We start from the raw sequence: 27,822 nt of genomic DNA on the forward strand, positions 1-27,822 counted from the left end.
AGACAGAACTTCTGTTGGCAAAACTCTGTTGACAGTGACTTCTGGAGACAGGATTCTTTAGTGTAGACCCAGCTATACAGAGACATTTTGTGCTAAAGGCCTGTTTACCTAGGTATTTATATGATGTTCATCACCATGACACTAAATATAAAAGAACAGATGCTGTTTTATAGGCACAGGTCTTGAAACTGACTAAGAATGTCAGGGATCTGACAAACCAATTATAGAGGCGCTTCAGCTGAATCAGTGCTTGAAGAAGAAACTTTTTTTTTTAAATCCTCTTTTGCAATCCTTGCTTGTTTGACAGGCTCAAGCTAAATTACATCACTTCCTAAAAGCAATCAAACATCTTCTTAAGAAATTTAGCTCAGACACACCGGCAGGAAACAGGAAACGTACGTGTTCCTGTAAAACAAGGAGAAACTAGAACTGAACATCATGTCTAATCAGAAAAAACATCACTTACAGACACAAAACTTCATGCTGGTTTTTGTCCTGTTTTTCATTGCAAGATCTGTCAGTTATGGTAAGTAATAGAGTGCCTTTCATGTTCTGAGGGAGAACTATGCAAACATGTTTTATGCCTAAAGCTACAGAACTCTGTTAGAGGGTAACACCCTGAAAACCTAATCTGTGAAGGAGGTTTGTGAAAACTTGCATTGTTTGTTTTAGCTCTGTTTAACTTTGCAGCTCTCTCTTTCTGGTTTGTCTTTTGTTTAGTAGAGATCAGCTTGAGCTGCAAAATATGTATCCAGACAAAACCTTAGATGTTTTTAGGTATGGGAGTTTGGTTAACACCCATCTTATTTTCTATTACGATTTCCATCATTTGGTGCATTTGGTCTGTAAAAGTCCTATGTCCTTCACGACAGCATTTAATAGACAAAAAAATGAACCCTGATTACATTCATAGTTTTCAGTTGAAAATTTCAATTATCCATAATGAACAATTAATGTTAAGCAAAATAATTGAAGGATGATTCATAGTATTTGAAATACTTTATTATGTATTGCAGGCTTAGTTAATTTTTGAACAAAAATCACTAAAATGTTATATATATGATTCAGAGAGGTAGCCATGTTAATCTGTATCTTCGAGAACAGCAAGAAGTCCTGTGGCACCTTACAGACTGACAGATATTTTGGAGCATAAGCTTTCGTGGACAAAGACCTGCTTCGTCAGATGTTAGTCTCTAAGGTGCCACAGGACTTCTTGTTGTTCTCTGTATATATGATTGTTTCATTTCATTTGTATTTTGCACAAGAAACGGAGACAGTAACTGGACAATGTTGGTAGCTGTTTAAAAGAAAACTTATAAACTATTTTACTTATGTGCTTTTGGGTGTGAAACAAACCAACCACTGGTCAACTGCTTTAGTATATGGTTATACCCTGAGATACACCCATCTGGGTTACGAGAATTTGACTTTACGAGGAGTTTCACTTAATACCCCTACTTTGGCTTCTGAGGCATTTCTTCGCATTTATGAGGACTGATTTGGATTTCATGCACCTCAGTGGGACGCAGCCACCCTGCAGCAGGAGAAAGGCCGCAGCTCCAGGCAACGGCTGCCCGCAGCTGCTGCCCACCTGGCACATCTCTCCGCAGTGCCCGGCGGCAGTTTTCTGGAGCCCCAGGCCAGCCGCAGTGGGCGCCCACCTCCAGAACTGGGAGAGGAGGGGACAGCACCCATCTGCGGAGCCACCGCCCCAGGCACCTCAGCCCGCCCCCGCCTTTACCTTGGCACTGCTGTGGCTGGTCTGGGTCTCTGCCTCGGCATTGCAGCAGCGGCACGCCCTGGCCTTGCCAGTGGCCGCAGGCTCCCTGCACTCCTGGCAGTGTGGGCCGGGGCCGGGCGGAGCCTGGCAGCTCTGGTAGGCGAGCACTGAGGGGATGGAGTCGGCCACATCGGTCTTGACGAAGAGGCCATGCAGGGGGGTGGCGGTGCCCTGCGAGAGGGTGGTGGTCTGGTGCAGGGAGGTAGACTCATCCAAGTCCTGGAAGTAGATCACACCACTCCGTCAGACATGGATACTGGGTGCATAGCCCATCCTGGCCCCACCGCTGCCACTTGCCCTCCTGGGTGGCTAGGGGGCCGCCGCCACCCGCCCTGAGCAGCTGTGCCTCGGGTGCCGCTCGCCACCTGCGGCATTCCGTCCCATTTAGCACCTGGCTCACCCGCCACTGCCACCGCTGGCACGGCCTCTCTGCTGCGCAGCCCCGCACGAGCAAGGCATCACCCCTCGCCAGCCGGGGGTCCCCCTGTGCCTGCCTAGCTCCCCAGGCGGCCAGCCCCTGGCACCGCCCCCTCCCCACTTAACCTAAGCTGCGCTCAGGCCGGGCTGCCTCCCCGTGCCTTGCGCTGCCCTGCCCACCCCCTTGTACCAGCCCCGCTTCTGCAGCCGCAGGCAGCTACCTGGCTTTGCACCCCGCTCCCAGGCGCTCTTCGATTTCCATTACCCTCACAGCCCTGTCTCTGCACCTGGGACAGCCCCCGAACGCAGGTAAACCGCCATATTATAGAGTAATTAATGAAGGGGAAATGCCTTGTTAAGTTGTGTTATGATAACTAATGTTAACTATTTAACTAATTATTGACGTAATTGTGTTTATTTTAATGGGATTTGGTGGTGTTTTAGCATAAATGGGTGTAAATTTTGAGGCTCAGGAACACATGAAGTTTTTTTCACATTGAAATTAAAGGTAATTACGTTTTCAACTTACGAGAATTCACCCTAAGAGGGGTTTTTCAGGAACAAATTACCCTCCTAAGGCAGGGGAAGACTGAAAAATGACATTGTTAACTGCTTTCAAATTGCTGGATCAAGCAGTAGTTCTGCAGGCCTGGGGGATAAATGATAGTCATTCTGGTATTGCTACCTCACCTTTATTATATTTATAATAATCTTTGTGAAAGTGGATTTTTAAAAAAGTGTTATAACTGTGTTGTAAGTCTGGGTTATTGGCCCTGTCCTTTTTGCAAACCTTAGCAGCAGTTAAAGATAATGACTTTACACGCAAGTGCTATGACTGAATATAACATGGTTTGGTTTTGCTTGTATATATGGAAAAAAATCATGTTAGAGCCATGCTAAGGACACATATTCCAGCCATCAGACTTGTGTTATAACCCAAGTCGTTAGAAAAAAGTGCCCCTGTCCACAGTTATCAATGAAATTGTGCTAGAACAATCTCTTTCTAACTTTGGTCTAGTAGTAATTATCGCGGAGGGCAATGCTGTTAAGCAATGTGTGTGCACTTGGGGAAACTGAGGCACGACACAAATTTTAAATTTTTCTTGATTTTTTGCCCCCGAGACACCTAACCACACCCTTAGAGATTCTGGTAGAGTGTCTCACTGGATTTTATCCCGCAACCCAGCACGGTGTACACGGTGGTCACTCACAATGGGGTTTACAGGGTTGTGGTAGGATCCGCAGAAAAATGGTACTGAACACTGTCTGTCCTGAAAGAACAAATGAGTCCCTTTAAAGGTGCAACCACAAGAGGAATTTATTAAGGGGAGAGGAATTACACACGAGGATAAACCTAAATTGACTGACTACAGGTTTTCCCTTTCCTCTAGTAGTTTTTTAGCACGGAGTTTGTCTATTTATGACACCAGCCCTTGGATTATGTAAAACTACAATGAGAAGCACCCTCAAAATGTCCCACTACTTACAGCGAATCACAGGAATCCCATGACGTCTTCGCTGAGTGCTGCAAAGGGAAAGTAGTCAAAGCACAACATTACACAATCTTCTTCTATAGAGGTGCCAGTTAATGGCAAAGAATAAGAAACAACCTGCTGCAGGGAGTTATTCCCTCACAGGCAGGGGGGAGAGCCATGAGGCTCTCAACCCTAATTCCGGAATCACCTCTTATGATGATCCGGGCGCTCAACCTCCCTCTCGAACAGGGGGGAGCAGATGGAATGGGACCGCCTCCTACGACAGTTCCCGAGGTTTGGGGTCTCCTCTTACAACGACTCCCTTAAGGATCACCTCTTACGATGATTCCTGAGGTTTGGGGTCACCTCTTACGATGACTCCCCAGATTGGACTGCCAGTTAAACAGCTAGCCCAAGGTAAGAAACACCTTTCACGATAGTTTCCAAATACAATATCCGTCCCTATTATGGGCCAGTCAAATTAATCCTTGCCTCTTATTGGCAAAGTAAATTATGCTTTTAGAAAACTCTGTTGAAGGTATCTCGGGCTGGCTATAAATAGTGCCCCCTGTGCTTTACATGGGCTAGTAGAAACAAAGGGTTACACAGTTTGAATTGTTTTAGCAGAACTGGGGCAGTCCCAGCCTACCACCTATAATGCGTTGCTGCTATTGGTTAGCACATCCAGCAGTAAGCAAAAATACAACAACACGTGTAAAATACACACATTAACCAGGTCATTACAAGTACATTTGATTGTTACCTCTCCTTCCTTAGCCCTGTTTCCAGGTGCTGGGCCTGCAATTGCTTCTTTCAGGAGCTAGGAAAGTACGGCTGCACAGGTGCGTTTTTACAGCGCCGCGCTAGGCCTGACAGGAAAGAGGATTGAAGAAAAGAACCAGGAGGAAAAGAACCAACTTGAGATACAAAAACCTCCTGTAACAAATTTGCAAATAAGCAAGCAAATTTGTAGTGATTTCAGAACGGCCTTAGTTCTCCCGACTGGCCACGGCAATGGTCGAGGAGGAGAAGGGCAGGACCGCTGCTGCGGTTTGTCCCTGTCACAGGGCGCGCGCTCGTTAGGCGGCGTCACCTGCTGGAACAAACCCTCCAGGAAAAACTGGAGCCTTCAAAATGGTGGCAATCAGGAGCTCTTCTTTGTCCCTCGATGACTATGGGCACAAAGTCCGAGTTCCTGAAGGCATCCTCTTCGGGTCTTCGACATCCCTCGGCGGCTAGGGTATGACTACTGACACGAAGCTTGTCACCTTCTTTTCTTCTTTCTTCTTCAGCTCTTTAGTGATTTCAGCTCAGTCCAGGTCCAGGTCCCCAGAAGGAGTGAGAGCAAGGGCCTCAAGCTCCTAACTTTATAGGGCCTGTAAGGACCTGTTTGAAGTCCATGCTGAATTTTGGTTGCCATAGCAACCGAGGAAAGCTATATGTTACATATTTAGTAGGTATCCAAAACCAACCAACTAACTATTAGGATTTCAAACTGTAACTTATACATATTAACTGCCCCTCATAAATATTTACACCAACTGTCATTTTCTAACTGTCATTCTTGTTTACTTCATTCTAGACAGTTCTATATGGCGTTTTTCAAAGGGGATTTTTACAGTAGACTTTTATAAAGTGCTTCTATGGGCCTGACAGGGAAAAAAGTCATGAATTAATCAACACAGATGTTAAAATGCTCAGTTCCTAAGGCTTTTGGTTAAGATGTGGGGAGAAACACACAGACACCACAGCCCATGGCCAGGGACATATCAATCACCTCAGGTGAGGATATTTCAACAGTAATAAAGAACCTGGTGGGCTCTCAAAGGTCTCACCTTTTTGAGGATCCTTTACAACACAGTGGGTCTTAAAGATTATGAAAGCACAATTATGTGTAGCAGTGTAGATAGGATTATGTTATCAATAACATTTCCAAACTATGTTAGAGTCTTGCAAAGTCCAAATCTCATGAGTTGAATCCAGGTTAAAAGAAAATTTGATGCCAAGTACACTACAAGACAAAGCTGTAACAAACCCTGGGGAAAACTGTATTGTAACCCATCCCCGCACCACAGCCAGCTTTATAATGCAGATAAAGATTAGAACCAGGCTGTCCAGCTGTTACCTGAAGCGTTCAATGTATTTTTCTACTGCACTGAATCTTTAAAAAGTTACAGAAAAGACTTCCCCACTTACTGAGCTACGCCACAAGAACCTTACTCAGCCATAGAAATAACAATATTCAACAGTGCTTCATGTAGAGGATGTCAAGAACCGGAAGTGATAGAATTTGTGTGAAGTTCTCATGTTATTATTGCATTTAGCCATAATTCAAGAGGACCTCTCAATTCCAGAGCTAAATCTGATGTAGATACCCTATAAATTGCTGAAAAGAGCTCTTAGGTGAAGTCACATACATAACTAGGACCACTAGGGGATTTTTGTTCCTGACCTCTTATCTTCCTTATAAAGATGAATTTCAAAGTGGATCTGAACCCATGTCAACATTAATAAACACAAAAGGTTTGTTTTAATCTATAAGGAAGCTTAGTATAATTGCTGAAAATGTGAGTAAAATCAGATGTCTTTTCAGTCATATGAAGCTGTCTCCCTTTCATCCATTTGGTGACCAAATGTATGTGTTTATAAGTTTTTAGCAAAGTTATAAACCAAGAAATGAGGGTTTGCTAGGAGTCTTTCAAGTGGCATTGTGCAGTAAGTGCTTTGCTGCATCATCTCCTTTTCAAATACAGGTTGAATCTCTCTAATCCAGAACTCTGTCATCTGGCAAACTCCATAGGCTGGCATGATTTTTGTTAGCCGAACAACCGCTTATCATGAGTGTGGCCAAGTTTCCCATGGTCCCGTAAAGTTTATTTACAGACACCATTCCTTAGTCTCACTGCTCTGTGTTGTTTTTAGATGTAAGCCGTGGAAGTGTTGGTAATGTGCTACAAAATATTGACATCTTATTTTCCGGCAAATTCTCTCATCTGGCATGGGTCAGGTCTCAAGGGTGTCGGACGAGGGAGGGTCAACCTAATGCAATACTCTGAAAAGTGGCCACATAAAAATAGCACCCATTTTACTCAACAGATTCAATCTTTGTTGTATTCAGGCAGATATTTTCATTGGATTCACAAACAAGTTGTTATTGCTGTTTACTCCTGCATTAGAGAGCTATCTCAGAGCGAGAGAGGAAAAAGGATCCTTCTGACACAGCAGCTAGACTGTATATCAAATTCCTGTCAGCGACCCCTGTGCAGTGTTAGTGAGGGTATTTTATGAATTTTCTAGTGATGAACGCTTTAGCACATTTGGTCTTAAACACAGAGTTCCTCTTCACTGATGCCTTTCAAGAGAGATGATTCACATCACAAATTGGTGAGTGCAATGGAATTGCATGAAGTACCATTGAGGACAAAATTGGACGACTGTAAGGCTAGACAGGTGTAACTAAGTTCATAAATTGGTCTGCAGAACTTTTATTTCTGTTTATGACAAATGACCCCAGCTTGACTCCTTGATAGTGAGCTGAATGCGTAAGACTGGCTGTAGAAATGTCAGTTAGGTTGTCTGTACCAGAGATGAAGCCGTCCCATCATCTAGAAATAACCTAAGATATATTTCCCTTATGATTCACTCCTATCTGGACAAAACTTTTCATAAGCACCCATTTTTTACAGGATGTTTTCTGTTGGTTTACCCCCTCAAGTGTGAGGCTGTTTTACTCAGCCAGGACAACATAGCTATTAGCCAAGCTGGTTATTTGTTGCTTTAAAGATTCCTACGCGTCATATTGGAGGCATGTTTCAGCATGTTACCTAGACAAGCCTTGCCAATTTTAGAGAATGGCACTCCCTAATTCAACAGTTAAATGTAATTAGAGTAAGAGAGAAATGATGTAGGAAAAGGTTATTAGGCAGGAAGAAACATTTGAGCAAACTGGAGCTCCCTCCCAACAGTGTTTGATAATAAGAAGTCCAGTAGAAAACAAAGATCCTGCATAATGCCACCTGGAGAAAGTTTTAAAAGACTCTTACAAATATTGGGGTATGTTAACAAAGCCAGTTTGCCCAAATGTTTCTTTCAGTATATGTAATATTGTAGCTCTAAATTGTGGATTTTTTGATTTTTATAAAAAAGTTTGGGAAAACACAAAATTCCCTTTAAAAAGAACGCCAATTAGTCCATCAGTTGGAACTGTATTTTTTTTCTTTTCTTTTGTGCTTAGGCACAACACTGTAAATGTAAAACATTCTCTTCCAGGGACTTTTTAAAAGAATAATCTAGGCCTGTTCTGGTAATTTTATAGTAGAATGTATTCTTTAGAAACAGGAAGCTGATTGCATGGGTTTGTCCTCTCCAAATTAAAAAGAGAAGTCCCTCGTTCACCTGCTTACTTTATCAAGAAAGCAAACCACTCAGGGCAGGAAATGCAGCATGCATTGTGTTCAGTTATGGCAACAAAATATCATTTGTGTAGATAAATGTGGTCTAATTTGCCTGGTCAGTGATGATAAAGTGTCAGTCAAGATTCACCAGTTCATCCACAGCTTTGAAAAGGAAAAGACACTAAGGAAGACTTCAGACTGTATTGTACGTGTCTGCAAATGACGCTGCTTGTCCTTTTCAAAATTTGAATGAAGAACTTCATTCACTTGCTAGCAAAACAAGTAGTAATAAAAGTCCTATTGTGAAATGTAAAGCCATTTTTCAGTGGCTGCTTAATCTTACTAAATTATAAAGGGCGCAATCCAGATACTCTTACTCATGCTGTGCAATATTGTATTCTGTGAGGAATCACATTATTTTTTGTGGATTAAGATGCTGCTCACTGTGTGTCAGGATATCTGAGTCTGGCCCAAAGAGAGGAACTAATAGCACTCATCTGAGTCCCACAAAATGAATGCTAGTTCTGTGCAAGCTTATGGGCTCAGGGCTGCCGATGAATTTCAACACTGATCTGTCTCTCCCTCCCACTGAATAAACAGCTGTGTTGTACTGTGCAGTGACTGTGTGATATTGACTGTGAGATCATCACAGTCATCATCTATTATTTGAGACTTCAGGATATGTCTTCACTGCAGGAAAGATCAATCCTACTGCAGTTAATCTTCCAGGATTTTGATTTTGTGCACCTAGTAGGGACATGCTAAATTGAACTTATAGGGTGCCTGCACAGGCACTGGTAACTCATGCATCTTAATACTTCCAGTACTCACTGGTACTCATTAGAAGTAAGGGAAATTGATGGGCATGCACTCCTGCTGACCTCCCTTAGTGGAGACAGGGCAGAAGCCTGAATTCAGGTTTGTCGATTCCAGCTATGTAATTAATGTAGCTGGACTTGTGTACCTTATTTAGACCTTCCACTGTAGTGTAGACCTGCCCCAGTCAACTCTGGCAGCAGTTAAAATGTCATTTCTAAATGCAACAGTTACAGGAGAAAACAATATGCTGGAATCAGTATTGTATAACTGACAACTGAACTGCTGAAGTATATATTTAATTCTCCCAAATGAAATCACATAGGAAAAAGAAAGTGGGGATAGAATCATAGACTCAAAGGCTGGAGGAAACTTTGAGAGGTCATCAAGTCCAGTTCCCTATGCTCATGGCCAGACCAAGCACTATCTAGTTCATCCCTGACAGGTGTTTGTCTAACCTGCTCTTAAAAATCTCCAGTGATAGAGATTCCACAACTTCCCTACACAATTTATTCCAGTGGTTAACAATCCTGACAGGAATTTTTTCCTAATGTCCAATCTAAACCTTCTGTGCTGCAATTTAAACTTATTGCTTCTTGTCCTATCACCATAAGTGCAGGAGAATAATTTTCTCCCTCCTCCTCGTAACAACCTTTTAGATACTTGAACCCTGTTATCATGTCCTCTCCCCTCCAAACCCAGTCTTCTATTTCCCAGACTATACAAACCCAGTTCTCTCAATCTTCCCTCATAGGTCATGTTTTCTAGATCTCTAATCATATTTGTTGGTCTTTGAGCTTTTTCCAATTTGCCCACATCTCCACTGAAATGCGGTGCCCATAACTGGGCACACTGTTCCAGCTGATGCCTAATCAGTGCAGAGTGGAAGAATTACTTCTCATGTCTTGCTTACAACACTCCCAGAATGATGGCTTGTTGTTTTGCTTTTGTGCATTTGTTTGTGTTTGTTTGCAACAAAGTCACACTGACTCATATTTAGCAGTGGTCCACTATGATAGATGCTGTTTTGTCTCTAGAATTATAGGAAGTGAACAGATGTACATTCACCCTCAGGTATCTGGAATTCTCTTTGGCTGAAGACTGGGAAGGGGAATATTACTTAACAAACAGACAAGTGATCTGAAATCTGTTGTATAGTTTGGACACACCAAATAAAGAGCTGAAAAGACATTAGAGCAGCCTCTCTGGGACATCAAATGCAAGATGCATCTGATAGTTTAGCAGTGTGATTAGTGAAATGTTACTATTTGTTCTTGCTTTGAAGTATAAATCATGCGTCAGATATTTGAAAAGCTTTTATAAATTATTTGCTCCAAAAACCAGAAGCCTAAACTATTCCCCACCCATGCACACGCCTTTCCCTCTTGTACTGTTTTTAGCCGTGGCCTTCTTGCTATCGGTGCGTTAAGCAGAGGAAGTGAATTTATTCCAAGGGAAGGATGATTAGAGGAGGGATAATTAAGCAAATGCAGGTAAATGGTTCTATGTCACTGAGTTTATCTGTTACGTCTGTATTATACTTAGCTGTGCAAAAGTCGGCAGTATGCATGGCTGTTCTGGTATGTTGACACATCATACTAGATGATCATGATGGCTGTCAAATGGAATTTCTGCCAACACTGGTGGTAACTAGAAACAATTTATGAGGAGGTGAATCAGGAAGAACTAGGTTGGAATAACTAATAGTGCAGTACAGTAATTCCTGTACCAGTGGCTCCTCTTGATGGTGTTTAAGCAGAACCAGGTATATAATGGGTTATGAATGCACGCAAAAATAAGAGAATACATGTAAGAAGTTACATGAAGCGTATTACCTACAAATGTGGCATAGACTGGTTTGCTGCTGAATGCAGATGGAAACAATAAAATATAGAAGTTAAATTTTATGAACTAATATTTTGTAACATGCTTTGAAGAAGACTGGTTAGAAGTTGCTGCTGTGTTTGAAATGAAATAGTCTGACAATTTATTTTTAATACTAAACATTTGCACTGATAATTTTTAGTAAAGGATAAAATGACCATGTACACAGGCGATGAATATAGAATAAATGCCTAGACAGAGAAATCATCACTACCATAACAATTGAATAAGCAAATTATGTTAATAATTAAAAATGCTGCTGCCTAGGTTATAGCTTCAAGAGATGTTTATCTCATTTCAAACATCTAGTAATAAGGAGAAACAATGTGGTCCAGTAGATTAAGAATGAGCTAGATATCTCAAGTTCTAATCCTGGCTTGCTCACTGTGAGCCTGGGCAAGTCACTTCATTTGCCTCCCTTTACCTCCTCATTTGAACAATTATACAATTGTTCCTCTTGCAGCCCTGTAATGATGATTAATGTGTTGATAAAACAATTAATGTGTGAAGTACTATTGGCCCCATCCAGTGGAGGTTCTGAGTGCCTCTACCATGGGGGCTGAGAATCTTTAGCTCTCATTTACCTCAGTGGAAGCTAAGGAGGATCAGCACCTTGCAGAAAGGTATTTAGCGCTGCACAGATTCAAATCCACAAAGTTATTAAAACAGCCTTGTTGTTTTATCCTCATATATTCAGTACAATGAAAGCCACGTAACATATGGGACTGTCTAAAATAGCTGACAACACTGAGCAGTCACCATTTCAGCTCATTTAGCAAGGGAGGTTTAGGTTGGACATTAGGAAAAATTTTCTAACTCTCAGGGTGGTTAAGTAGTGGAATAAATTGTCTAGGGAGATTGTAAAATATTCATCATTGGAGATATTTTAGAACAGGTTGGATAAATATCAAACAAAGATGATACAGACGGTGCTTAGTCCTGCCATGCAGGCAGGGACTGGACTTGATGACCTCTTGAGGTCTCTTCCAGTTTTAGTCTTCTGTGATTTTATGCTGGAAGTTATTAAAGTCTTGATCCATGGAAACGTACAAAGGATTCATTTCTGCACCTTTTACTCAGACACAAGCTCCTGTTCACATCAACAGGAGGTTTTGCCCCACAGGAGTACACTATAGGGCCCACAGCCTGTATGTGTTCAAGTGAAAAACATCACAACAGTTAGGAAAATCTGTCTGGGGGAGCCTTGAATAATCCTGCTCACCCACAACAGGCAGGAAGATTTCCCACATCATTATGACCAATGTAATAAACTGTAGCCCCCAAAAGAAAAAAACCCTATGGCATTTGAAATAAAGGTAACCAGAACTGTAACAAACACCTCCGTGAAGCCTCTGTGAGCTCCATGCCAGTCTCAAGCCTGGATGAAGAAGGAGGGTTGGTCAGATGAGTGTCGATGCGCTGACTGTCAAACAACAATACGAATCAAATCTGATGCCAGTACAACTAAATGATAAAAGATGCCGGCTCGGACGTTGCACAGATAAACAAGGTCTGTAACACCAGTCGAGTAATTGGGCTTGGGTGGATAAGTTGGCTACTGAAAAAAAATTATGGCTATCACATATGCTATCAATTGGAGCATGGAACATCTGAACACTATGGGCAACTGGAAAATTAGAACTGCTTCGGAAGGAGATGGAAAGATACCAATGTGGTACACTTGGACTGGCGGAGATGCGTTAGATGGCATCAGGAGAGATGTGCGGTTGTGAAGTCATTTGGTCAGGAAACAAAAGGAAACATGAAGCAGGAGTCAGATTCCTTCTTAGCAAAAGAGCTAGAAGAGCATTATTAGGATACAAACCGGTGAGTGAGTCATGAGGCTGTCTATTCTAGAGAAATAAGTCAATTTCAGATACACAGTTCTAGCTACGGCATTTGTGTAGCTAGAATCAACATATTGGAATCGACTTACTTCCACAGGGAAGATTGAGCCTATGTAGTCTCACGTCAATGCCCTTGCCCCTTGTGATAGCGTGGCATACAGGAGTTGATGGCTGAGCCCAGAGAGGTTGATTTTGCTGCATCTTCACCAGATGTGCAAAATCGAACTCCAGAAGATCGACTGCCAGCCTGTCAATCTTCCAGTAAGTACAGATAAGCTCTCAGAGAGCCAGACTGGTTGAGTGGATGGAGGGTATGAAAGAGGATAAATTTAGGCCTCAGTCCGGGGAGAAGAGGAAATGGCAGCGTGGCGTGTGAGAGAATTTATGTTGTGTCAGAGCAAGTGGGTTGTGAATGTGGTTGTCTGGGAACGGTGGTTACATATATTGCTCATAAGAAGAACAAATCAGCAGAATTTTGTCTGGATCATAAGTTTTCTCGAAAAATTGGCAAGGCTGGTTTGGTTATGTACGAAGTGCCCATCACTGTGATCAGTCAATCTGTAGACAGTCAAATGTGGTTTAAAAAGCCCCCCAACAGAATGAGTACAGGAAAAATAAAGAGGCAATTTTAAAACCATATACTTTGATTATTTTGATTACCCAGTTAAAATGGAAAAATGTTTAGCTGTTTATATTTGTTTGGCAGGCTCTGAAACAGAAGACACCTCAGGAGCTGGTGCACTAGTTACAGTGTCAACATCCAGACCAGAGAGATCTGCAGAATATTTTACAACTGCAGGTGACCATGATCTGAAACCTGCCATCACACCAACAGGAACTGAGATAAATTCCGAAACAGAATATAACACAAGTATTGAGTTAGATCACATGAATGGAGACGGAGCCTCATACGGGGAAGGTGTACAGGCTACCTTAATGTTTGGCATTCCTGTGGTGATAATAGTCCTACTAATTCTGCTGATTATTTTCTTTGTGATACATCATACAAGGAAAAAGTCCAAGCAAGGTAAAATTTAGTGCTTTTTTCCTTAATCTTTAGAAGGCTCTTTTTTTAGAAAATATTGGATGTGACCAGGAAGGGATTTCAGGGAATGGAATTCAATGTTTATGATGTATTTATCTAGTGAGATTTAAATATTCATATGCAGAAATGGAATGTATTATGAAACTCTAGATTTTTGTTTTCCTCTCTAAATCGAAGCACAATATGTACAGACTGCACCTTCCAAAACCAGAATCATCTCAGACGACAGCATCCAGGGTCTGGCAGAACCACAGGTGTTCCTGGAACAGAAAGCCCCAGACTGGGAGGTGGGCCAGTGGCTGAAAGCCCCGTTGGGCAGAAGCCCAATGACAGGTGGGCCAGAGGCCCTGCACATGGGAAGCCCAGTGGGACTTGTGTCCCTGGGGCCAGTGTTGGCAATATGGATGGTGTCTCAGGCCAGGGCTGGGGCCAGAGCTGGCATTCATGGGGCTGGAACTGGCATCTGCAGGGCTGGGGCTGGTGACAGCCTGGCCAGTGCTGCCAGAAGGGTTACCACCAGGGCTGGAGATTAGAGGGGCTGGAGGCAGGGGGGCCAGTGAGAGTGGAATCAGGAGCTGGTGGGCAGGGAGGGGCAGTAAGGAGGGATGGAGGCAGGGGACCCCCCCGGACTAGCAAATTCCCTCACTTGTGACCAGTCAGGCCCCGAGGCTGCTGGATCAAGGAGGTGCAACCTGTGCACTATATCCCATTTAAATGGATCGAGTTCTGCTTCTTAGCACCTTCTGCTTCTCTCTCACATCCATGACAGGGCTATAGTAAGAGCCTCTGGCATCTCAGTCCCACAGTAACAGATAAGGGCCATGAGAACTATTTGACCATGAATGTGTTTTCTTGTTCTTTTCTTATGCTTACGGTTGAGGGGACTTCTCTGATAAACAATTTACTTCCTTCATTACTGACAGAGAGAAACTAACGGAGAATACAAGCAAAATCTTGATCAGAGGAAATTTATCTTAGCATTTCAAAGGAACCTCTCACAGAGCCCTTGTAATATGATTGCTATTAGGCAACCACATGTTCAGATCAAACTGCTTAAGAATCATGTGATCAGGGTAACTGTATTCTGCTGTCAGAAGATGCAATTTCAGGAAGCTACATGCAGCCTGTCTCAATAACTTTGCTGTGTGAAACAACAGGAAACTGAACAGAGAAAGGGCCTCAAAGACATAGTGAGGTAGAACTTTTGAAGGAGGTATGCTGATATATCTTGGAATATAATTTTGTGTTATGCAAAGTATGTTGGCTTGCAAAAAAGAAATCATAAATAAACATGTAAGACCAAACTTTCAGTGTGCCTCTGAAAGTGCCCCTCCACTAGTGTTGGATACATTGCTTACGCACACCAGATGGGTAAAGATGCTTCTGCCTGGCTGCTCATATGTGGGGGGAGGTTTTCTTATAAATATGGGGGTAGAATTTCAGAGACCCACTGGAAATTAGATCCTAAAGATGACAGTTCTGAGTTCCTGCTCACTTTTGCTTGGAAGCAATACATTGGGTGTCTTAGCTTACCCACTGCTTCTGACATGACTCAATGACAGACAGCCAAGATGAGTGCACTGGAGTGGATTGGAGGCTTTGGGGTCTTCAGGCAGGGCTGAATTTCAAATGAACTGATTTGACCCATAAAATAATTGTACAGTGTGGCTATAACATCCAGCCTTTCATTCTCTTTATTACATGCTAGGACTCATAAAGCAAGCTGAGGCCCAGAAAATGAGTTTATCTCTCTGTAGAGTGGCCTGCTGTGCCACCACCTGACTTCTCTCACACATTCTCTCTCCGATATAGCTATCTGTATATGCACATTTCTCTTTTGTTCTTCCCAGTTCTAGTATTCTAGTAACAGAGAGGGAGCCGTGCTAGTCTATACACTATCAAAACAAAAAGCAGTCAAGTAGCACTTTAAAGACTAGCAAAATAGCTAAAGCTCACCTAATAAACTATTTTGCTAGTCTTTAAAGTGCTACTTGACTGCTTTTCTAGTATTCTGTAATAATTCATCCTACCCTCAGTCCTTTGTCATTGCCTGTCTGACATGTGGTTTCCCATCCAGCTTTCTAGCAACTATTTCCTGTGCTCTCTGTAACTTAGCACTCCAAGATTTCAAGCTTCTTCACTCTTTCTGCCAGTGTGGAAACCAGCTCCTAAGATCTTCTTTCGTAAATAGGTGCACTGCATGTGGTCTGTGTCAAAACTTGCAATAAACCAATTTTATACCAGTTGTTACTTTTCCAGGATATTCCTTTCCTTCCGGGAACCAGTTAGGTTCTAGGAACACTGTGTTTGCCCAGAATGTTACCCGCCACTGCACTGATCTGTATCTTAGCTTTACTGCAGCTACCGATGCTCAAGCCAAGCAGATCACTCTAGTGCTAACTGCCTTATTTAGTTATTATGTATGTTAATAACTAGCAAAAGTTGCTGGTGATCAGCTACTCTTAGTACAGGGATGGGCATAATGGCCCAGTCTGGCTCCTTGTCTTCCATGCCCCGCACACTGCTCAAAGGGGCTTTCTGCGCTGGGTCATGTCTTCTCTGAATGCTGTGTCAGTGGGGGGAGGAGCATTGTGGGGAAACCAGCCCAAGGGAGCTGCGTGGGCCATGCTTGTGGCCCAGGCAGCACACAAACTAGCCCCCCAGCAGGGGCACATGGTGCACAGAGAACACATGGCCCCTGCAGCTGGCCGCTCTGAGCAACGTGTGGGGGTGTGGAAGTTGGGAGCCTGTCTGAGGGTCCCACTGAGCTGCTGGCCAGGCACCACCTAAGAAGGCCAGTGTCTCTCAGCCAGAGCCTGTCTTTGGCACCCCAGTCCCTCTCTCCCCCCCAACTCTCTTCTCACCCTCCTGCACCTTTGCCCCAGGTCACAACCCAAACCCTCTGCTCTCCCACTCCTGGGCCCATACCCCCACAACCCTGCACCCCAATCCCCTGTTCCTGATCACTACCCAGATCCCTGCACTCCCTCCTGCATCGCTGCCCCAGCTTGTAACCTCTCCCAGACCCTGAACCTCATCCCACACCCTTCCTCCAGGTAAGAGTCCTCTCCTGCACCATACCTCTTCTGGACCCAGTGCCCCCTCTCCTCCACCCCAATCCCCTGTCCCAGGTCACACTCCTTCTGCACCCAGCTTCCATCCCAGACCCTGCAACTCCTCCATTAATATCATAGAAGAGTGCAGCCCTTGACCACTTGCCAATTCTTGGAATGGCCTCCTATCAAAAATTATTGTCCACCCCTATCTTAATACAGGAGATAAAAATCTTGATTAAAAGCAGTCAGTACCTATGTAAACTAGACTACATAGTTAATGGAAAAAATATTGAAATTTAAGCTAAATGATAACCAGTTATATATTTAAAATTGTCAGGTATTTAAAATAAAGCAGCTAAAGAATTTTTCTAGCTATTTGGGACATCAGTGAAGAGAAAATGAAAAGTTAAAGACAAGTTTTCAAAAGTTTCAACTTTATACCTTATTTTATTTCAGGTGAACTGGGAAGTGAAAATGTCAAAAGGTAACATTTACAGACGTTGCTCTTTGTTTTGGCTTTTTGTTGTTGTTGTTATTAAAGTAGACCATGTTAATTTTTATGGCCTTATTTTTGTGCTTGTAAACATAATGCATATCCTGCACATCCTTGAGGAGTTTATATTTTGCAATTTCAACTCTCTTACCCTTTCTCATTAATTATCACAAGAGGAGGATTAAGTACCCTAAGTCACATCAAATAATAACCATTGTTGTATTTTGTGGTTATATATTATAGAGTTCAGTGCTTCCTGATAACACGTGCAGGCTCCCCTGGTGACTCTAGCTGCTCCTGTGGGACTGCTACTCTTTGGCTGCTACTGTGGGACATCTGGTCCTTCAGCACATAGCCTGCAGACAGCAGAGGGAGGTGGCACTGAACAGTGTATATCAGCTTCTGTTGGATTTATTTCAGCCACAGAGGCTGAACTCCGGAAGATTGATCACAGTGCAGCAATCTTCCCAGAAGTATAGACAAGCCCTAAGAGAAATCACTGTTTACTCATAGCCCATAGCACAGTTTACTCAGTAGACTGCTTCCAGGATCATCTTCTTGGATCATCACTATGATTATATCACCATCCTTTGCACCCTTCCATTGGCTCCTTATCAGCTACTGCATCAAACACAAGTCCCTTCACCATTTATACTCCACGGTATCTTTCAGAAATAAGCTGCTGGCCTCCCCCTTTGCTCTGACATGAATGGCAGCCTCCTGTGTGGCCTTTGATCCAGCCTGCTGCCTACAGCCCCAGCCCTTGTTTTGGGTACAAGCTCCCATTGGTTGTCTTACTTTAAATATGGATGCCATAGGACACAATTGTACTTAACAGGGACAGGCTTCCTAGCTCTGTTCATAAGTTCTATCTGCTCAGAATAAGCTTTATGCCATGCTGAGTTAATTTGCAATTTTGCTTGCTCATTATTACATGGCATGGAAGGCTTCCCTACATGTACTGACTAGGCCAGGTCCAGTAAAAACAAGCAAGGCTGCAAAGTAGTTTTCATTGATTTAATAGTTGTTTTCTTGTCATTTATTTTACTGAGATCCTTCCAAATGCAAAGTGCTATAAGTTATTAACATGGATTTATGGCTGCGGAAAAGATTCCCTTTAATTCATGCTAAAACTACAAAATAAAGTTAACGGTAATCTGTCAACCATCAGGCTGGCTCTAAAAATTGTCAGTAAAAGAAAGAGTAAAATTAGTAGCCTGTAGGTATGACCTTTCCTTTTTAGGTCATTGTTGAAACCAGCCTCTGGGTTGAAATAACATTTCTAACTTGGGGCTCTATCTTGCTTCCATTGAAGCAATGGGATTTTCACCATGGACTTTAAGGAGTATGATCAGACCCTTTGTTTTCTAATTTTAAATCCATGGCCTCTAGTTAAGATTCTATTTGTTCTTTTTGTGACTTAAGATTATTTGTTTCCTAACTCCGATGCTTTTTCAGAAAGCAAACTCACTAAACCAGCACAGGTGTCCTATAATTAAGGCCCAGAATTATATAAGATTGATACAAAGCTGTTCTCTTACATGTGTATTTGTGTGAAACCCATTGTCTAACCCATCTTTTGTTTCCTGGATCAAGTCCTATTTTTGAAGAAGATACGCCCTCGGTTATGGAAATAGAAATGGAAGAGCTTGATAAATGGATGAATAGCATGAACAAAAATGGTACGTGGTAATCCCTCCACGCCTCCATCATTTCTCTCTCTGTCTGAGATAGCCTCCATGAATAGAAAAATACCAGAGAGCTATTTTATATTTGTGTTACTAATTTTCCTAAAACATGTCTAGTCCTGATCTGAAGCCTATAATGCTATAATAGTAGCACAAGCAAATGCCAGTGATATCTTTGGCTGGCTGGATACTTATATTTAATCAACTGGGATACTACAGTTATTATTCCATAAAGGTTTCAGTTTTCAGTAGATGCTTTTATTAAACACGTCATGTGTTTATATTTTTAAATAAAAATTGTTTTTTAGGGATGCATACATGTCACTTTAAAATATCAAGCTCTTTCAGTATTCACGGTGTCTGTACGAGTGTGCTGCTGATTGTGCCATTCTAAGGCCTGGTCTACACACGGGCAGAAAGTCGATCCCAGGTGCATTGATTCTAGCTACACTAATGGTGTAGCTAGAATTGTGTATCAGAATCAACTTTCTGGTCTTGTGTAGATCAGGATTCTTAGGCTCACACCACCATGCCTTGCTCCGTGCGATAGCCTGGAGTACCAGGGTCGATGGCCGAGCCCAGAGAGATCAGTTTTGCTGTGTCTTCACACACGTGACAAAATCAAACTCCAGAAGCTTGATTGCAAGTGCAGCAATCTTCCCATAAGTATAGACACACCCTAAGAGAAATCACTGTTAACTGATAGCCCACAGCACTGCTTACTCAGTACACTGCTTCCAGGATCATCATCTTGGATCATCACTACGATTATATCACCACTCTTTGCAACCCATCCATTGGCTCCTTATCAGCTACTGCACCAAACACAAGCCCCTTCACCATATATACTCCACCGTATCTTTCAGAAATAAGCTGCTGGCCTCCACCTTTGCTCTGACATGAATGGCAGCCTCAGCAGTGACCCACTTCTTCTGAAAACACCACTCTACTTTCTCTTGTGCTGCCCCACTGCATGAAAAGAGTTCCCAGTCAAAATTCTCAGTTATTAATCCACCTTCATGTCAAGTCTCAAAATTCACCTCTTCCTTAATGCATAAGGTTAATGGCAACCTGATTACAGTTACAAAACTGGGAGGCAAGACCAAATCAATGTCTGAGATGCCTATATACAAATGCAAGAAGTATGGGAAATAAACAAGAAGAATTGGAAGTACTAATAAATGAATACAACTATGATATTGTTGGCATCACAGAAACTTGGTGGCATAATACTCATGATTGGAATGTTGGTATTGAAGGGTACAGCCTGCTTAGGAAGGACAGGCAGGGAAAGAAGGGAGGAGGTGTTGCCTTGTATATTAAAAATGTACACACCTGGACAGAGGTGGAGATGGACGTAGGAGATGGATGGGTTGAAAGTCTCTGAGTTAGATTCACAGGAGTTAAAAACAAGGATGAGGTCCTACTAGGCGTCTACTACAGGCCCCCTAGCCAGGTGGAAGAGGCTTTCTTTAAACAGCTAACAAAATCATCCAGGGCCCAGAATTTGGTGGTGATGGGGAACTTCAACTATCCAGGTATATGTTGGGAAACCAATACAGCAGGGGACAGACTGTCCAATAAATTCTTGGATGGCATTGCAGACAACGTTTTATTCCAAAAGGTTGAAAAAAGCTACCGGGGGGGAAGCTGTTCTAGATTTAATTTTAACAAATAGGTAGGAAATTATTGAGAATTTGAAAGTGGAAGGATGCTTGGGTGAAAGCAATCATGAAATCATAGAGTTCACAATTCTAAGGAAGGGTAGAAGGGAAAACAGTACAATAGAGATAATGGATTTCAGGAAGGCAGATTTTGGTAAACTCAGACAGCTGGTAGGTAAGGTCCAATGGGAAGCTAAACTGAGGGGAAAAACGGCTGAGGAGAGTTGGCAGTTTTTCAAAGGGACATTATTAAAGGTCCAAAAGCAAGCTATCCCGCCACGTAGGAAAGATAGAAAACATGGCAAAAGACTGCCTTGGCTTAACCAGGAGATCTTGCATGATCTCAAAATAAAAAAGGAATCGTATAAGAAATGGAAACTAGGACAAATTACAAAGGATGAATATAGGCAAACAACACGAGCGTGCAGGAGCAAGATTAGAAAGGCTAAGGCACAAAATGAGCTCAAGATAGCTACAAGCATAAAGGGAAACAAGAAGGCTTTTTACAAATACATTGGTAACAAGAGGAAGACCAAGGAGAGGGTAGGGCCATTGGTCAGTGAGGAGGGAGGAACAGTAACAGGGAATTTGGAAATGGCAGAGATGTTTAATGATTTCTTTGCTTCGGTCTTCACTGAGAAATCTGAAGGAATGCCTGACATAGAGAATGCTAGTGAAAAAGGGGTAGGTTTAGAAGTTGAAATATGAAAAGAACAAATTAAAATTTACTTAGAAAAATTAGATGCCTGTAAATCACCAGGGCCTGATGAAATGCATCCTAGAATCCTCAAGGAGCTGATAGAAGAGGTATCTGAGCCTTTAGCAATCATTTTTGGAAAATCATTAGAGACGGGAGAGATTCCAGAAGACTGGAAAAGGGCAAATATAGTACCCATTTATAAAAAGGGGAACAAGATAACCCGGGAAACTACAGGCCAGTCAGCTTAACTTCTGTGCCGGGAAAGATAATGGAGGAGGTCATTAAAGAAATCATCTGCAAGCAATTGGAAGGTGGTAAGGTGATAGGGAACAGCCAGCATGGTTTTGTTAAAAACAGATCACATCAAACCAATCTAATAGCCTTCTTTGATAGAATAACGAGCCTTGTGGATAAGGGAGAAGCGGTGGACGTGATATACCTAGACTTCAGTAAAGCATTTGACACGTTCTCACATAATATACTTATCAATAAGCTACTCAAATACAACTTAGATGGGGCTACTATAAGGTGGGTGAACAACTGGCTGGATAACTGTACCCAGAGAGTAGTTATTAATGGCTCTCAATCCTGCTGGAAAAGTATAACTAGTAGGGTTCCGCAGGGGTCTGTTTTGGGACCGGTTCTGTTCAATATCTTCATTAACGATTTAGATATTGACATAGAAAGTACACTTATTAAGTTTGCAGATGATACCAAGCTGGGAGGGGTTGCAACTTCTTTGGAGGATAGGGTCATAATTCAAAAGGATCTGGATAAACTGGAGAAATGGGCTGAGGTAAACAGGATGAAGTTTAATAAGGACAAATGCAAAGTGCTCCACTCAGGAAGGAACAATCAGTGTCACACATACAGAATGGGAAAGGACTGCCTAGGAATGAGTACAGCAGAAAGGGATCTAGGGGTTATAGTGGACCACAAGTTAAATATGAGTCAACAGTGTGATGCTGTTGCGAAAAAAGCAAACATGATTCTAGGATGCATAAACAGGTGTGTTGTGAACAAAACACGAGAAGTCATTCTCCTGCTCTACTCTGCGCGGGTTAGGCCTCAGCTGGAGTATTGTGTCCAGTTCTGGGCACCGCAGTTCAGGAAGGATGTGGAGAAATTGGAGAGGGTCCAGAGGAGAGCAACGAGAATGATCAAAGGTCTAGAGAACATGACCTATGAAGGAAGGCTGAGGGAACTGGGCTTGTTTAGTTTGGAAAAGAGAAGATTGAGGGGGCACATGATAGCAGTTTTCAGGTATCTAAAAGGGTGTCATAAGGCAGAGGGAGGGAACTTGTTCTTCCTTGCCTCTGAGGATAGAACAAGAGACAATGGACTTAAATTGCAGCAGGGGAGGTTCAGGTTGGACATTAGGAAAAAGTTCCTAACTGTCAGGGTGATCAAACACTGGTATGAATTGCCAAGGGAGGTGGTAGAATCTCCATCACTGGAGCTATTTAAGAAGAGGTTAGACAGATGGCTTTCAGGGATGGTCTAGAAAGTGGTTGGTCCTGCCCTGGGGGCAGGGGGCTGGACTCGATGGCCTCTCGAGGTCCCTTCCAGTCCTACTATTCTATGATTCTACACAGGCTGTGGCACTGAGAACTGCACATATTCTAGTATTTTTGTTGCCCTTTCCTTGCTACATGCCCCAAAATGCTTGTTTGTATCATCCACCTGTTGTGTGTCTTTCAGATGGTAAGCTCTTTTGGTAGACACCTATAATTTCTTGTAGGTTTGTACAGTGTTTAGCAATATGTTTTCCTGAACTCGTTAGTACATAGGTACTGCCGAAGTATAAATATTAAATAATAACAGTGTTATGTCACTGGCTTTCAATAAATAGGAGAGATATTTATTGTAAAAAGATGTTACATTTTTTAAGTCAGCAACATTTCACATATTTCTTCAGCAGTATTGCCATGTACAAAAATATCCAAAATTGCTGGGTGTACTAATCTTGTGAAACAAATGTGAATGTAAACAGTTATTTTACAGTGAATAGCTAACAAGCAGCCCTTGCAGTCTGAGTTTATAGCAAAAACGCATACAGGCAAGGAAAGGCACTTTCTGTGTTTATATACCCACATGCACTGGAACAACTGAAATAGATAAAAGACTAACAGGACCTCCATTACAGCCACAATGGCAGGAACTTTAAAATAGCTGATAATTGTATTAAATAAAACCTATGAATGCACAAATATTAAAGATACAAAGATCTATACCTGTGCCCTGGAGTTTTCTGTTTCATAGTCACTCTTTTGAAAGCAAATACATTTTTGAAATGTCTGGAAAGAATTACCAAAGGTAACAATCAGGTTGTCTGTTCTCTTCTTAGCTGAATGTGAATGTTTACCTACTGTAAAAGAAGAAGAAAAGGAATCAAATGTTTTCACAAGGTACTTTCTGTTCTATTAGTATATTACTCAAAAAACCACTGTCAACGTTAGTATTTTGAAAATCTGATTTACTTTTTTTTTTTCTTTTTTGTCTGTTTCTAGCATTAGTTTATTTAATTATTTTTTCTGGACTTCAGTTTCTCTTCAAATTACTCAATGTTCTTTTATCTTTAAAAAAGTTCCTACTTGTAGCTTTGTACTCACAGAAAACCCTGTAACAACTAAACCTGTGTGTGAGAAAAACAGAATAGTGCAAACAGAAAATTTCATTAGTTGATCAAATTTTATTGCCATTTCTCAAGATGTTAATATAAGCATTTTGAAAAATCTGTTGTGAGTTGTCAATAAGGCTATGTCAACACAGTGAACACTATTTCGGGATAGGAAGGTATCCCAAAATAGCTGCCCATGTCTAAGCAATACACCCATTTTCCTGAAACAGTTTTCAAGGTAGTGCGTGCGCTATTCCAGCATCCCTGTACACCCTCATTGCATGAGGCATACAGAGGTGCCTCAAAATAGGGCTTTATTTTGGCATATGGCATCATTTAGACAGCACCACAGGCCAAAATAGCTACACAATTTGCATGGTACAAATTGTGAAGCTTATTTCAAGCTTACGGTGCCATGTAGACAGAGCCTAACAGAAGTCAGACAGCATAAGAAAAAACGATTCTGATCTTTTACCACTAGGTGGCTCTACTTGACTGAGAATTATTATGACACCTTTTGGCTTGGGTAAACAATTACTGTGCTTTGTGTTTAGTTACTAACATCAGCTATTATGAGAAGTTAATGTGTATCTCATTTGTCTGCAGCAACTATACTATACTGGGTTCTGAATGTGTCCAGTCTCACAAGCCAAAAAACGTCAAGCCTGTCAGATCAGTAGCTTGATAGAGCTTAAGAGAAAACCAGCAGTGCAATAGAAATGGTTTTGTTGCTCAAGAAGGTGAGACTCTCACCTCTGAGTCAATACTGAGTTCATCTCCTCTATGGTATTAAGGGGATGAGGGAAACACTGTGCTGCTTTCATTTGGACGAGGTTTAAATATCAAAATCCTGACGTCTTGGTAGAAAGTAAAATTCTCTTGTCAGTTATCGTGAGGGTAAGGTCCTGAGCTCTGATATCTTGAATAAATGGGCCATTCCCTTCTTCCTACCTAAAATCGCTCCTATGTTTTTCAGTGGCTCCTTCGCTTCTTGTCATGTTCCTGCATTTCCACCCTTGAGGTGGCAGCATTTCAGTGGTAGATGGAGGAGTTTCTCTCTCTAAGAGATAATCATGGTGAACAATGACACAGGCACAAACAGTTGCACATAGATGGCAGTGGATCCAGATGCCATGTCATAGTTGCAGTTGAAAAGAGTTGCCAATAAGTCAGTTGGGGGAAAGCCTGTGAGTCCACACAAGTCCTCCTCATTGATGTTCTCAGCCTCCACAGATCTCTGGGAATCCAGCAACGTAGGCGTGAAACCCAAGAATTTTTGGTAGGGAAGCAAAATCCATGCCTGCAGATGAGATGCAATCAGATTGTGCTCAGCAGGTGAAAAAGCATATGTAATAGCCCTCCTGTTCTCAGTTCCTTACCATGTCTGGAACCTACCCTGATGACAGATAAAGAAGAAGGGAGCAGTATTGAGAAGCCATGGGCTGCAAAGATAACTACATTCTTTTGGTAAAGGTTAGATTTATCGTAGGTTTTTGCTTGCCCAGACTATTGCTTGCATTAACAAGTAGAATAAGATCAAGAATTCTTGAACACCTGCTAATACCAATACAAGAAGTGTTGCTGTAAAAGCCATTTTAAGGCATAACATTCCCTAACATTAATTTAGTTCTCCAAAATTACATAGCAATAAAATTACAACTTTTGGTATTTTCTTAAGTATTCATTTTCAAAAGTATCATCTTGACCTACCAATTTGATTGGATATTGTATTATAATAGATCTAGTTAGGATGGTCTTGCCCCACAGTTCAGAATACGGTACTCACCACAGTGCTGCACTGAAATTCCCCCATGTGATTCTAGAGACACAAACAAAAACATTCCTACTCTGCATTTAGGTAATCCTATACGACAAGTGCTAGACTAAAAATGTTTTTGTTCATTGAAGCAAATCCACAGGAGGAAGTTTCAGCCCTTTGACGTAGACACTTACTCATACCCCTGGCATCCAACTTCAGTAGACAAACCCCAGATCAGGAGAGCGGAGTTCTTTCCTGCTAGGCCCTAGATTTCCTCTGTGACTTTTTGGGCAAGAGGTCATTGCCTCAGTGTCCCCATCTGTAAAACAGGGACATTACTACCTCACAGTGTTGCTGTGAGGCTTATGCCCTAAGTCATGAAAAACAAATCAGTTCAGGAAAACACTAAAATACATTGACATCAACAGGAGGTTAAGCATTTCCATTAAAGCATTTGTTAATTGTGTTCTGAGATTTGTTTGTTTTAATATTGGTAGACACCTTGAGATGCTCAGTTGAGGCATATTGTAGAAGTATAAAGTGTTATGACCGATTCTCTTAAATTGAGTGCCAGGATCAGGAAGACAAGCTTATTTAGGCAATTTTTTTTTAAATTATGTAATTCTCTTTTTAGATTTAATGGAACATAATTCTATAATGCAGACAATCTTAGCCAAATTTCAGTGCCTTCCTGGAAAGAAGTGGTGCCCTTTTCATTAGGGTGCTTTGTTTTTTGGGTTTTTTTTAAATGGACAAAATTCCATTTTTCATCAAAGTCCAAATGTTCTGAAAAATGTGGTGATTTCACTTACAATTTCTTATGAGCAAAAATGCTTCATTTAATTTTTTTCAAACTGAAAAAAACATTTCAGCATTTTTGGAACAGACCATTTGTTTTTCCTTTTGAAAGATTTTTTCAAACACAATCCATTGTTTTCATATTAAAGCAATGTAGATAAAGGTTCAAAATCAGAACTAAATACTTGCATTGACCCCAAACTACATTTTCATAGTTTTCATTTGTGTGAAAGTCTTAAATACGTGTGGTTTTGTTCCATTTTGCAATAGAAATAAAAATCATGGAATTTCTTGCCCTCTCCTCCCTCCAAAAAGAAAAGAAATCTGGTTCTATGCTCAGTTCTATTATTGAACCTTACCAAAACAAATATCATTTGCTGACAGTGCATCCTAGGTCACTTAACCAGAGGAAAGAGAAGTACATAGAATTATTTTAACAGCTCATTTGAGGAAGCGTGTTATTCAAGCAAATAAAATAGCTATAATTAAATGAAAACAATACTGTTAATCCAGTTAAGGTCCTAGATTTCAGCACACCAGGCAGGAAATTACAGTACATCAGCAAGCTGCTAGCCAGCCCTGAGTTCTGCAGGAATACTTCTTCAGAACAGTCATTACCGATGCTAGCTAGATCCAACTCAGACAAGTAGACCTAGCCAAGCTGCGATCACATATTCACTTGCAGTGTAGATATACAATGAGTAACAGAAAAATATTTTGGAGTTACAATAAACAAAACGGGTTACTGAGTAAATCTCACAGAGTAAGTTGTTTATGTAGAAAACACAAGGACAGAATGGAAAAAAAGGAAGTGAAACAAATTGGCTTATATGAGAATGGATTTACAAAATGAATTCCATCTGTTTCCCATACCTCAGAAGCTGGGGTGGTGTTTTGGGAAATATGATTTGTCAGGGCTTGCCTGTAAGCAGGAGAGAGCTTTCACTGAAGCATCACCTTAGACTACAGAGAAATCAAATCAGCACCCTGGCTCATTCTGCCAGGATCACAAACATGTTCATTGCATGGAATCTTGTCTTTATTTTCAGTCCTCAAGATAATCATTACAAAACACTGTTCTGCCACTACCACTGAATAAACTTAATTGGAAAACTGTAGTGACACAAGCTGTTTCTTTCTTTAATACATATACAGTGACTGCGAATCATGAAGTCCAAACAGCTCTGAACTGGTTAAAGGGAAGCGATATACAAGGCTCCTGGTCCTATCCCAAGATACCAGGTGAACTCGGTGTGCACTTAATTCATCTCAAACAGTGAGAGAAGCAAATGCTATTGTTGTTTCCTGTTGTATGCATTCTTTGTTATGGAAGCATCACCAATAAAAATAAGAAAATGCCAATCCAGTTAGAATGAGGTTTTGACT

The 27,822-nt window shown here is 41.6% G+C and overlaps 1 protein-coding gene across 1 annotated transcript; it reads left to right on the forward strand.

The window, feature by feature from the left end:
* The first annotated feature begins 397 nt into the window (after positions 1 to 397).
* TMEM154 (transmembrane protein 154) lies at positions 398 to 27,822 on the forward strand. Its single transcript, XM_074993172.1, has 6 exons — positions 398 to 526; positions 13,320 to 13,640; positions 17,171 to 17,198; positions 18,804 to 18,889; positions 23,607 to 23,667; positions 27,592 to 27,822. Exons 1-6 carry the CDS (start codon positions 439 to 441, stop codon positions 27,605 to 27,607), a joined length of 600 nt encoding a protein of 199 aa, XP_074849273.1. The 5' UTR covers positions 398 to 438; the 3' UTR covers positions 27,608 to 27,822.

The sequence above is a fragment of the Carettochelys insculpta genome, chromosome 4 (genome assembly GCF_033958435.1).
Source record: "Carettochelys insculpta isolate YL-2023 chromosome 4, ASM3395843v1, whole genome shotgun sequence".
Taxonomy (NCBI): Eukaryota; Metazoa; Chordata; order Testudines; family Carettochelyidae; genus Carettochelys; species Carettochelys insculpta.